The sequence below is a fragment of the Barbus barbus genome (genome assembly GCF_936440315.1).
Source record: "Barbus barbus genome assembly, chromosome: 7".
Lineage (NCBI taxonomy): Eukaryota > Metazoa > Chordata > Actinopteri > Cypriniformes > Cyprinidae > Barbus > Barbus barbus.
The window spans coordinates 34,066,781-34,079,781 of NC_136735.1; the positions used below are offsets into that span (position 1 = coordinate 34,066,781).

The 13,001-nt window shown below is 35.6% G+C and overlaps 2 protein-coding genes across 3 annotated transcripts; one reads left to right on the plus strand and one right to left on the minus strand.

Moving 5' to 3' along the window:
* Window positions 1-219: 219 nt before the first annotated feature.
* Window positions 220-7,900, minus strand: fastkd2 (FAST kinase domains 2). Its single transcript, XM_079420843.1, has 13 exons — window positions 7,829-7,900; window positions 7,156-7,239; window positions 6,370-7,023; window positions 5,253-5,356; window positions 5,063-5,171; window positions 4,061-4,184; window positions 3,828-3,967; window positions 2,728-2,900; window positions 2,428-2,591; window positions 2,124-2,348; window positions 946-1,030; window positions 702-816; window positions 220-518 (listed from the first exon to the last, which is right to left on the minus strand). The coding sequence occupies exons 3-13, from the start codon at window positions 6,967-6,969 to the stop codon at window positions 390-392; spliced, it is 1,968 nt and encodes a 655-aa protein (XP_079276969.1). The 5' UTR covers window positions 6,970-7,023; window positions 7,156-7,239; window positions 7,829-7,900; the 3' UTR covers window positions 220-389.
* Window positions 7,901-8,097: 197 nt separating this feature from the next.
* Window positions 8,098-12,379, plus strand: mdh1b (malate dehydrogenase 1B, NAD (soluble)). 2 transcript variants are annotated; one of them, XM_079421140.1, is made up of 9 exons: window positions 8,098-8,144; window positions 8,289-8,401; window positions 8,500-8,634; window positions 9,733-9,875; window positions 9,951-10,465; window positions 10,862-11,003; window positions 11,232-11,407; window positions 11,519-11,658; window positions 11,807-12,379. In XM_079421140.1, the coding sequence occupies exons 1-9, from the start codon at window positions 8,123-8,125 to the stop codon at window positions 11,855-11,857; spliced, it is 1,437 nt and encodes a 478-aa protein (XP_079277266.1). In that variant the 5' UTR covers window positions 8,098-8,122; the 3' UTR covers window positions 11,858-12,379. The 2 variants fall into 2 exon arrangements, with proteins under 2 accessions (XP_079277266.1, XP_079277267.1); XM_079421141.1 differs by having other exon boundaries at window positions 8,103-8,144; window positions 8,289-8,414; window positions 11,807-12,370.
* Window positions 12,380-13,001: the final 622 nt, after the last annotated feature.

Below are 13,001 nucleotides of genomic sequence, written 5' to 3' on the forward strand. Positions count from 1 at the left end.
TATTTTTTTACTTTGGGGAAGATAACAAAACATATTTTTTTATTCGGTATATTTATTATGTATATATTTATATTCAAAAAATCTATATCATATATAAATAAATGCATGGGTGTGCATTTATATATACACCGTACACACACATATACTGTATAAACAGCACTAATATGTATGTACTATTATTATTTGGCTGAAGTCAAAATAAAACCAATGGAAAAAAAATGTATTAAAAAATTCACTTCATATTTATTCTTTCATTGATTTCAATCTCTAGGTGGTACATAACCGTACAATATTGATATTATACATCAATAAATACTATGTATCATGTATGCATCTCTGAGTAAGATCACAATGTCCTCCATGCATGAGGGGAAATGAAACAGTGAATTTCACTCTGTTTTTGGACTGTTGTTCAGTATTTCCTGTGTTGCAGTGGATTCCTGTGCTGGAAAAATGAGCTTTTGTAGCATTTTAATCTTCTCTTCCTCAGTTTTAGAGTTGAGCTCAAGGAGAGGAACCTAAACACATGAAACATATGAGGAATATTATTGAGAATGCAATACTGAAAACCAGAGATTGAATGGTTGGTTAAATCTCTAGTTGTTCATAACACCATATTTCTATGACTAAATACTGCCTAAGTATCAGGTTTTGGTGGAATTATTTAGTGTATATCTGAGGAATTGAAAACAAAACCTTACCAAAACAGGTTTATAACCAAGTTTTTCAAGATGGCGAAATTTAATAACCAAGCTGCCTCGAGGATGTGTTGTACCGAAGCAAAATGAAGTATGTGGGGCGCAGACCACCGCAATCCTGAAATAAAGGACAAAGAAGAGATGCAAAATGTGCTACTTTCTAGCATTCATCCAACATCTAGGTATGTGTGAGATCAGCATGTGATTCTTCATTTAAACATCACAGCTGTCTTGTGTTGTGTGTTACCTTTGGGCACAATCAGGTGACCCAGAATCCTCTGCACTGAGGCCCCAGGTTTCTTCTGCTTGATGAGGCAGTGCAATCACGCAGTCTAAAGCAAAGACAAGACAACATTTCAAACAATATGCACACAGTCGTGAAATGCCACAACAGCCACAATGTGACATGTTTCTAAGTGAAACTAATTATTCAGGGGAAGTCGTGGCCTAATGGTTAGAGAGTCGGACTCGTAATCGAAAGGTTGCGGGTTCGAGTCCCCGGCTGGCAGGGATTGTAGGTGGGGGGAGTGAATGTCCAGCGCTCTCTCCACCCTCAATACCACGACTGAGGTGCCCTTGAGCAAGGCACCGAACCCCCAATTGCTCCCCGGGCGCCGCAGCATGGCTGCCCACTGCTCCGGGTGTGTGTTCACGGTGTGTGTGTGTGTGCATTTGTTCACTACTCACTGCTGTGTGTGTGCACTTGGATGGGTTAAACGCAGAGCACCAATTTCGAGTATGGGTCACCATACTTGACAATACGTCACGACTTTACTTTTTTTTTTTTTACTTTACTTTTTTTTTTTACTTATTCAGTGGGAAATGTAGGGATTTGATTGATTATGCTAAATAAGGTATATTAGCTTATTAATTTATATGATCATTTTATTATATTAATATGTAATGTACATTAAAAACCCACTAATTGTTTTATGATTTGTTAGTTATTAGATCATTTTACCCATCAGTATAATTTATTTCTATTCTATTCTGTTTTATCAACATTTCATTGTTGATCATTTTTATTTTATTCTATTTTTTAACATTTAGAACTTGTTTACACTTGTATTGTAATTATATTTCACAATATTATTGATCAAATAAATGCAGCCTTGGTGAGCTTAAGAGACCAAATTTTGCAATTTTATTATGCAAATTAGATCAAATTTCTTGTTTTTAATCTTTTCATTTTGGAGTTAATTTGGCCTGGGCCATGTTTTCTCACAATTTATTACAAAACACTTTAAATTGCATTTGATTTGTTTGAAAGGTGTTATATAAATAAAGTTTGATTAATATTATTAAAATTGTACTTAGTTTGAATCCAACTTCCTTACTGTGGCTTAATTAATTAATAGCAATATAACACTAAGCTTGAACTTTTGATAAACATAAACCTGCACAGTAACATGAGGTTGATCTCACCAATGAAATAAATGCTCTGCTCCAGCACACTGTCCTGAACAGCACCATTTCCCACAATGCTCCTGACTGCACTGAGCACTGCCTGGTTGGCTGTGACCGCAGGAGGAGGAATGGAGATGTGCAGGTCTGGGATGGAGGTCAGGGAGGGCGGCAGCTGAGGTTTATCCAGTCGCAAACAGAGATCCAACGTGTGCAGCCACCTCTGAATCTTATCCGACTGTTTGCCTGTGAGGACACAGGAACTGGTCACAGCTGAAGTGTGATGGTTTATGGTTGAAGAAAGAGAAAAAGTGGAGATACCAACCTTTCTCAAGGAGCTGGTCCAGTGTGTCCTTCTGTAGCAGTTTCTCCAGTGGGGTTTGGGGGAAGTGCTCCAGCAATCCCAGACAGTGGATGGCTTTCAGTAGGTCTGTGGGAGACATCTTTGGAAGGTAGGACTCCAACACCATTGTTACACTGGCCAGAAACCTAAACGAAAAGCAGCATGTGTAACTGATAGGCTATGATTTTAACTGTAAAATGATGTGCAACATTTAGAAATCTTCCCAACCCCAAACTTCTGAATGGTGAGTGTTAGTGTTTAAGAATCAAAATAACAGCTTACTGTGTTTTTTTCTCTTTCAGGTCGTGATTGAGGAGCGAAAAGACTTTTAAAACAGAAAGAAGGTCTTTCAGGGTCAGACTGTCGGCCTTCTGAATGATTCTCTCTGCAAATGCATCCAACAGGACCACAGGTCTGAACAAGAGATTCTCAAATGTTACTAGAAAGAGAATCACCTGGAAAACATAAAAAAAAATTAATAAAGAACAAAAAACAATCCTGCACAGTTTACTGCACTAAAGCTGATTCTGTAACTCGTCACAGACCACTAATAATAAGCACACCTTTCTGCTCTGTTAAAGGCAGGAATACACCAATATATTCAGGCCAATGATAGCACATCATTTTTATTATGGCCAATAACTGAAATCGGTCAAAGGTTCGGGGTTGGTAAGATTTTTTAATGTTTTTAGAAAAAGAAGACACTTGTGCTCACAAGACTGCATTTATTTAATTAAAAATATTGTGTAATAGTATTATCATTTAAAATTTATTTTAATATATTTAAAAAATATTATACATTTCTGTGATCAAAGCTGAATTTTCAGCATCATTACTCCAGTCTTCAGTGTCACATGATCCTTCAGAAATCATTCTGATATGCTGCTCAAGAAACATTTCTGATTATTAATGTTGAAAACCATTAAAAACGTTTTTTATTATTATTATAAATAGTCACTTTTTGAGTGTAATTGCTGAATAAGTTTTAAATTCATTATCAAAATCAATAATGCTTATGCCAAACTTTTAAAGTCGTGTACGTGTATGCTGCTTTATTTAAAAACACTATTACTACTAAATATACTAAAATAAATCATATTTCAATTGAAATTAGGCATTGTTTTTTCGTTGTTTCTTTTACAATAACAATAAAAATCTATTATATTCTATTAAAAGAAAAGTCAATGTGCAAAAAAAAAAAAAAAAAAAACATGGGCAATTGTTTGGTACTTTTATAACCTGAGATTTAATACTAGTCTAATAAAAATGTGAGTGGTGCTTGACTCACTACCACACAAAATACTGTGCATTCCTCTTTAAACGTACAGTTCATTTTCACATGGATCAGTTAAACTGAAGGCTTAGATCAGTAGATATCACACCTGTTTGTTGGACCACATATCAAATGTGTTGGCCATGTACTCCGAGATGGAGCTGAAGAGGGTGTAGTTCCTGTAGTGAAGCTCATGGCAGGACTTCAGTACCGAAAGAAGTCTATTGAAGGGAAATTCATGCACGTTTTCTGCAGGAAGCAATGAGAAGTAATGCGACAGTTATAGGTCTAATCGTTTACTGTAGTTCTGGGAACATCTGAGAGGATCACGCTCATTCTCACCAGCTATCTTCTTGCTGCAGACATCCAGCAGAGGTTTGAAGTTCAGGCCCATGGCAGCCAGGCTGGAGAACATGTACTGGGTGTTGGGTGGACAGAACTCATCTGCCAATGACAGAGCTTTGGTCTGAGGGAGAATAGATAAGACACTACTTCATTCTGACATCTGTATATGTGGATTTAAATTACAAATGCAATAAAGCCTTGAAGGGTGTTACAAACTCAGCAGCATCATTTCTCCTTTGATAACTGTATACAAGGGTGGCATGTGTCGTGTTTTTTTTTTTTTTTTCATTTCAAAATACAAGCAATTTTACTTTGCATAAATAAATATTTAGACATCATGGTAATAAAAATGGTTTTAGTGTTTGGCTTAGTGTTATGTTAGAATCATTATTATACTCTTATACCTTTTGCTCTTGAATATTTTTAATTGTTTTTAGCTTGATTTTTTTGTTTTTCATTTAAGTTTTGAAATTTGGTTGTATGCATTTGTCATTTTTATTTAATTTCTTTATTTTAAAATGTGAATAGGTAGTATTTATAAAGTTTTAGCTTTTAGTTTTGGATCTGTTTTTAGTTGTTTTAATACTACAATTGATTGCTTCTGATGTCCTCATTTGTAAGTCACTTTGGATAAAAGTGTCTGCTAAATGACTAAATAATAATAATAATAAAAAAATAGCAGTAAAAATTCAACATAATATTGAGAATCTAATGTGAATTACAATACTATGAATATAAAATAAATAAGTTAATTAAAATGTAAAATTATTAATAAATATTACAAGAATATATACAGTTGTTAAGGAAAATAAGCAATGATGCTAAAAAAAATCCTCTGCAATGATAGAAAATATCATTTCTTGTTTTTACCCTTTTGATTTGTGTCAATTTGACCTGGGCATGTTTTTAATAAGCTTTACATAAAGAAAATTAACTGAGAATCCGTCAAATTGTACATTCGATACATTTTAGGCGATATTAAATTGATTGTAATCTAACCGCCAGCTCTTTCTTCAGAAGTATCGGAGAGTTTTTTCCCACCGCGCGCATCATGCTCTGCAGAACAACCACATTCTGGATCTCAGGAATACGGTCCTTCAGCAACAACCTTCCAAAATCAGAACACAAACTGATGAAAACATACACACAGATGTATAATTTCATATTTGGGCTGTAATCATTTTCAAACCTTAAAGCCTCTCTCAGGGCCTGAACGTTCCTGCTGTTCTCCATCTCCCGAATGCAGGAAGCCATCACCGAAAGAGACCTTGTATCAAACTGATTCAGCCGCTCCTGGATGGGGCAAACAGAAAAAAACAAGGTCAGTTCAGTAAATACTTCATAAACACATGAACTTAAATACAACAGAAATAAGATGCATTGAATAAAAGTAGGAATATTAACTCTTCTATTAGAAGAAAGAATTAATTGAAAATGGGTACTCTTAAAGGGATAGTTCACCCAAAAATGAAAATTCTGTCTGTGAAGAGTCAGAGAGCTCTCGGATTTCATCAAAATATCTTCATTTGTGTTCCGAAGATGAACGGAGGTCTTACAGGTTTGGAACGACAGAATTTACATTTTTGGGTGAACTACCCCTTTAAGAATATATTAAACACAGACACAGAATTGTGAAAATTATGATTTAAAATATTACCGTACATAAATGTTTTTTTATAATTAAGTATATGAAGAGTTCTGTTTGAAATTTTCTTCTAAAATTAGCATTTTTATCAGACTCCTATGTGTAGGTTCAGTAGTTTCACTTTAATGGCAATGAATAGGTAATTTTCATATATATACAAACACACATTTTAACATTTTTTTTATTATTATCAATGCGGAAAAGTGTTGTGCTGCATATTTTTGTGGAGACATTATCATTCAAACCTTTGGGGTAAATAAGATTAAAAAAAGAAAAGAAAAAACAGGAAAAAAGAATATTTCATTCAGCACACACACATTAAATTTAACTAAAGTGTTTTTTATTTTACAAAATATTTATATTTCCATTTCTTAGGAACTTTCTATTCATCAAAGATCCTGACAAAAAAAAAAAAACGGTTTAAACTAAAATTAATTGGCAAAAACTGTTTTCAACTTTGATAATAGCCTAATAAGAACCATTATTAACTGAGCACCAATAATAACTGATAATAATAGAGCAGCAAATCAGATTATAAAATTAAAAAATCTGAATTATTCCAAACTTTTATTAATCTATTTATACAATCAGATATTTTTTTAACTATTACAGCATCCATGATTGAGATTTAATGTGAACAGATTCTCAGGACGTCACTCACCTGTGTGACACGCAGCAGCGTCTGCACAACTCGTGTGTTTTGTGCAACTCCCAGGTTGACGATGGCCAGCAGACTGTAGGCCAGATCGTCGCTCCTCATGCACCAGGCGTCAGTCACGGCACGTTGACAGACCTCCTCAAACACCGGGTGCTCAAACATCAGCTGCAGCTCACAGCGCCGCTGCTCGTCCGTCATCCTCTTTGAGCTCTCCCACATGCGCGAGAAGATGCTGCTGATGTGCTGCTGCGATGCTGGGAACCGCTTCAACGTGTCCAGCACATCCGTGGGGCACGAACAGTTCTGCAAATGTATGTAGAAAGGAGTCCTTTCTGCTTTATCTGAGAGTTCGCTGGTCTCTGGAGAGGCAGCAGCTCGTTTAATCTGAACATTAAGAACGTCTTCTCCACTCTGACAGTAATACCGGACTTGTTTTAATGCGTGTCCTTGTGTGCTATTTCTCTCCAGCTGAGATGACACAGCAAAGCTTCTGCTTTTATAACACAAAGACGTCTGTGTTCTTAGAAAAGAGTCACATTTCCACAGCGGCGTGGATCTCAGAGCACATCTGAGCATGTCCAAACCTGATTTATACATACTCATATTATCATCACAAGGGCACGGGGTGATTCTCCAAAGCTTCAGACAAAGTTTAACCTGTTGCAACAAATGAAAAAGTCAAATGCAGTTACTACAGTTTGTGTTACTACTGTAAAATCATCATTTAAAAAAAAACAAAGCAGTACTTTTGGCTCAATTGTAGTGTATTTTGGCTGAAACTGATCTTACCGTTTATTTGTTTTATATGTGCTCTCATTTTCTGCTAATGCATCCGACAGGGTCACAGGTTGGATGCAAGATCTTGATATTTTACTATAATCAGAGAAAAAATTAATTAAATACATATTTGTATGCACTTATCTGTATGCCCTACTGCAAAGAAAATACAATTCCTTGTATATTAACAATCAATATATTAATATACAGAATTATATATTGGGTTAATACATCCTAATGTTTGCCATTTTATATGCAGTAACTAGAAATAGAAATGTTTATGATATAAAATATGGTGTTGTGTGTGTATAAATGTATTTGAACATACTATACACCATTGTTATGCCTTATTTGTTATTTTCAGCATGTTTCCGTATATTATTGCTTCGTAAGGGTGACTGTATATTTTTATAGGCCCCAATATTTTTTAACCATAATAATCAAACGCATTTATGCATTGAACTTAAACTAAAAAATGTTGAAGTTTGCTAAAGACATATAATAATTAATACATAGATTTACTCAAGAAGCGAGCATCAGCTTGTCCTTGCACAGAAACCTTGGAGAAATGCGCCGCTATAGCTGTATAACCCGGGCAGTGTTTACACGTTTGCGGTTAATTATGGCACAGGTATGTATTTTAAGGATCTTGTAAACTTTAATGATCACAATGTAAGGATCTTACCCTTCATTTGTGGTCTTCACGTGTGTGTAGCTCTCACTGCGAGCGCCGCCATGACAGAAACAGCGCGTGATTAACGTTAGTTCCGCTTGTAGTATCGCGTGATTTCCACAATAGTTAAATAAACACCGGTATAACTTGTTTAATTTATGTAATATGTAAATTCTTATTTTTGGACAATTTATAAAAATGCAGATTCAAAAACGAAAGCGAAATCCGAAATGTTTATTCTGAGGAACCTCTTTATGCGGAACACACTGTTACCTGGCAACCGCGGACGCGCTTGTGAATCAAAACATGGCGAAATTTGTTCTTGCAGGTCTGTCTGTTTGTTTGGAAATTATAAGCTGCATTTTAGCAATTGTTGTGTTTTTTTTTCTTCTAGCAAAGCCCCTACGGTATTTAGATGCGTGTGGTCTATCATGTCACATTTTAATGCTATAACATGATCTGTGTTTGTCAGGAAAGGCTGATTGTCCTTATTATGCGAAGGCTGAGCTTCTGGCTGATGTGCTGCAAAGAGACCTGCCTGATTTTCACATTCACAAGATCTGTGTGCACCCCAGTGACTGGGAGGTAAAGCTGAAAGGTTCATGGAGCTCTTTAATAATTTGCAGCTTTATTTTTGTTTCATGTATGTCTTTCATTCATATTGAAGCATTGTTTCTGTGCAGGAATGGTTGGAGGATGTCTGTGCATCAAATGGCTGGGAGCATTCAAGCTCTCCTCTCGTGTGGAGAGAGATGATTGATCGTGGAGGGAAAGGCCTGCTGCTCGGAGGCTTCAGTGATTTCCTTGAACATGCTCAGGTTCGCATGGGATACTAAAATAAAACAGCAATCTATTTATCTAAAAGTAATTTCCTTCTGCAGAAAATACAGTATAAATTAGGGTTTTTCTCAATCGCTTTGGCTCTTTTTTTTTACTGTTTTAACTGTTTTAGCTGTTTTGTGGGACAACTCTATTGCATGTCTGAAAAATGTAGTAACCCACCCAGAGCATTAAATTTGTGCTTCAAAACCTGGTTATTATGTCAGTACAATGGCTAATGCCACCAAAATGAAGTGTTTTTGCCATCGTGTGAGCCACACTAGTTACAAAGTTTATTTGTTTTGGTACCAAGTCAAATAACCCTGGAAATGTTTCTTATACACACATTTAATTTTTTTCTACTTTTTTGTTGACACTGTTTTGTCTAGCTGAATGCTACTGTGTATCACACTAAACAACACTAGGGGTTTTAACAGCAGGTAAAAGTTTACTATGAAAAGTCAATATTGTACTACCCAGAAAAAAAAAGGAAGATTTGTATGTGTACAGTACATTTATTTACATTCCATGTCAGACATTTATGAAGTATGCATGTATGGCAGACATATTTTGACATTGAATGAATCGTGTTGCATGTATCACATGATAAATTATCACAGAATTAAGAGAACAAATAACATACAGTAATTAATGCATATACATACGTATATGAAAAGAAATGAAATTTTAGAAAAGAATGCATTTTAACCAGAATCTGTCTCCTTGAACTAATGTAGAAACGGGCATCAAATTTTTATAAAAAGACTGAGTTTCATTCTGACTCCAAATTTATTCGTCTCATGATTGAGAGACATCAACTTCCCATTGGGACCCATTTGAGAATTGATAAAAAATGTAATAGTTCTCTCTGGGTGCTGTGCAGTGATATTTTGCAAAGAACATGTGCCAGGTTTTATTCCAGCTCTAAATTAGTGCAATATATTAATTTAAGACACAATTTAAAATTAAAGCCCTGTAGCTCATATTGACCTAAACTGCATTAAATCAGAAACTGATCAGTGCCCAGAGACCAATGCAACATGGGATTTAATTTAGATATTGCATGTGAAGATTATTACTTTTGTCCTCTCCTGCAGGGTTACTATGGCATCGCTTCAGATATGAACTCTGATCTGATGATAAAAATTTCAGCAGAGAATCAACAAACTAAAGAGCTGTGCATAGAGGAGGAAATCCACCGACAAACGTCTCTCAGACCTCTGCACATCTGGATCAGCAGGTGGATGTTGTTTTATCAGAATATTTTCTTATTCCATAGACGCATGACGTTTAACCTGACAAAACTCTCTTTCAGTGCTCTGAACCCCATCTGCTACAGCCTCATTCCTCAGTTGTTCTCCCCAGGGCTGTTTCCAGGTCTCCCCACCTACAGCCTTCACCTCATGGATGCTGACGGCTCTGAGGACATTCTACAAGGACTCAAGATGGAAACAGAAGACCTTGCCCTACATCGGCTACATGAAGTCACTGTCCATTCAGACCAGACACAAGCATTTGAGGAAGCCCACTTCATCATTTTTCTGGATGACCTGCAGCCTTTGGGTGAAAGTAATGATGAGCAGGATGACAAGGACCACACGGTGAGCCGGGTGGCAGAACGTTTTGGTTGCTATGGGCAACTCATCGAGGCGAATGCAAAGAAAGACGTAAGGGTGATAGTAGCAGGAGACTCCTTTGTTAATCTGAAGTGCTCACTGTTAATTGAGAACGCACCCTCTGTTGACCCACACAACTTTGTGGCGATGACAACACAACTAGAATGTGCGGCGAAAACTCATCTTGCTCAGAAGTTGTCAGTGAAAACAGCAGGTAAAATAGTAGTTTTTTTAAATGTTTTGAAATTTGAAATTCAGTTGAGTTTGAAACATTTTGAAATTATTCATAATTATTTATATATATATATATGTGTGTGTGTGTGTGTGTGTAATCTGCTATTATTATTTTATATTATATCATATTTTATTATATTGTATTTTTATTTTTTTGTTATTTTTATAATGTTATATTAGATTTTTATTATTTTAATAATTTTTTTTTTTTTTAATTTAATAATATACTATTATAATAATACTATAATAATAATAATTGTATGGGTAAATTATTAAAATACTTATAAAAATAATTTGAATCAATTTTTAAATCAAATATTTATGTTTGATTGTTTATTTTCCTGTCTTTTGATCTCTATGCTTAAATTTGTTGCAGACATCACTAATGTGATTGTATGGGGAAACATCAGTGGCAGTTTCCATATTGACCTACAGAGGGCGAAGGTTTTTAGATATGATGGCGCAATTTGGGGACCAGATGGTTTTTCTCAGCAAGTCATGGAAATGATTTACGATTGGTAAATATCATTGTGGTGCATGAATCATATAAACCATATGGCTCTTTCATGCAATTCCATTTATGAATCATAATAAAGGGTATCAGTAAATAAAAAATCTGACATAACATGGTTAAACTAAACTGGCATCTTCAAGAACATCACACATGCATGTTCCAAACATATCATAAATAGTCTAAATACATGTTTTATTTGCTACTCGTGTAATTATTGTTGTTGTTTTATAAGGAAATGGCTGCAGACAGATTTTATGAGTTTAGTACTTAAACACCGTACCACAATTTCATCAAAGACCAACAAAGCCACAGCAATATCTACAACAAATGGAATAATGACCATTTTAAAGGCTTGGAATAATGATGGATCTCCAGAGGACGTCTTCTCATTGGGTGTAATTAGTACAGGCAAGGCTATCTGAATCATTCTCAAACATGAAACATATAAGGCTATATACTGTATAATGTATATTTTATATGATAGGTGAATGAGCGTGACTGACCTTTGTAAATCTGCAGGGCAGTTTGGGATTCCAGCAGGTTTGGTGTTTTCTATGCCTGTGAGCTTCAGGGACGGCTGCTGGTCAGTGCGCTCAGATGTTACCGTGACAGATGAGTTGAGGCAAAAACTTAACGCTTGTGCTGATGAACTTAAAATGGTAAGGACATAAAGTCAAAAAATGTTAAATGACAATGTAACATTATTTTGTCCGATTACAAAGTTTTTAGAAACAATCAGAAAACACATGATCGGCTTTGATAAGATTGCAATGGTTAAAGTTGTTTAATGCATTTAATTTGCTTTAGGAGAGAGACACTGCTGCTCGAATACTGAAGATGCATGACGGACTTCAATGACTCACTCCTTCAGTAACATGACACATCATTATTCTAATCAGAACACCTTTTAAAGCTATATCTGGGTTAGTTAGCATCTGAATGCTTGAAATGACAAGTGTGATGACCTTGGCATATAAAAATGTTCAGCTCAATTCGTGAAAGGTTTCACAGAATGTGGGAATATTGGATGGTAAACGCAAATCTTGAAACATTTCTTTTGTTAATCTTTTCTACGTCATTTTTTGCTGAAACCATCTGCTAAATGCATAAATGTAAGCATACATTCTCAGAAAGAAGGTACACAATCCATCACTGGGACCGTATACCTTTTCAAAAGGTATATGTACCATTAAGGTACTAATATGTACCTTTAAAGTTCTTATATGCAGCCTTTAGGGGTAAATAAGGTACAAATGAGTACCTTTTGAAAAGGTACTGCCCCAGTGACAGCTTTTGAATGAGAGGACTTCAAGTCAAAAATGTTGAAAAGCTTTGGATTACAGGAATAGATTTGAATAAAAAAAATTTTTCAAAACCTGTGCAACCTTGCCGCTACCCACTGTGGGGGAAAAAAATGGTAGAAAAACAGAAAAGGTGCTGGTAATTTTATAATTTTTAGTTCACAGATATTTCCATTAATTCTAAAATACAACATAATACAATGCATATTCAAAATTCATATTGGAACCTATTTTACAGTCTTTTTTTGTTGTTTATAATGCCAGGGCATTGCTGTGCTGTTTTTAAGGCGTTTTGAGAGTTTTAGTGTGTTGCTATGGGGTTGCTAGGGTCACCTAGGCGGTTGCCCAAGTAAAATGGACCCAGAAATCTGAATCTTCTAAATGCAGCCTGAAATCACCTTCCTTAAAAAGCATCTGGCAAGAACACTTACTTGCCATTTTCCATTAATATCTTAGACCTCTGTAATGTTTCCATCCTCGGAGATTTATCGCCTCCACTTATCGAGATTACAGTCACCTCTGACTATAAGCAGTGCGACCATCTGCCTTGGCTTCTGCTGCCAGCTCACCACAGGCCTTCTCACACTGGCTGTCGATATGGTACCTTCGTAATGCCTGGCTTTCTCTCTCGCTGTTCTCAGAGCACAGTCAGCAGATATTTAATGCAAAACATAAGAAAACACTAGTCTGCACCATCCCGT

Coding starts and splice junctions, on each gene's coding strand:
- mdh1b (XM_079421140.1), top strand. CDS start 8,123: ATGGCGAAATTTGTTCTTGCAG. Junction 8,145..8,288: donor GGCGAAATTTGTTCTTGCAG/GTCTGTCTGTTT, acceptor TGTGTTTGTCAG/GAAAGGCTGATTGTCCTTAT. Junction 11,659..11,806: donor GTGCTGATGAACTTAAAATG/GTAAGGACATAA, acceptor AATTTGCTTTAG/GAGAGAGACACTGCTGCTCG.
- fastkd2 (XM_079420843.1), bottom strand. CDS start 6,969: ATGAGTATGTATAAATCAGGTTTGGACATGCTCAGATGTGCTCTGAGA. Junction 2,592..2,727: donor CTGAAAGAGAAAAAAACACA/GTAAGCTGTTAT, acceptor CTTTTCGTTTAG/GTTTCTGGCCAGTGTAACAA. Junction 2,349..2,427: donor GGACCAGCTCCTTGAGAAAG/GTTGGTATCTCC, acceptor GTGTCCTCACAG/GCAAACAGTCGGATAAGATT.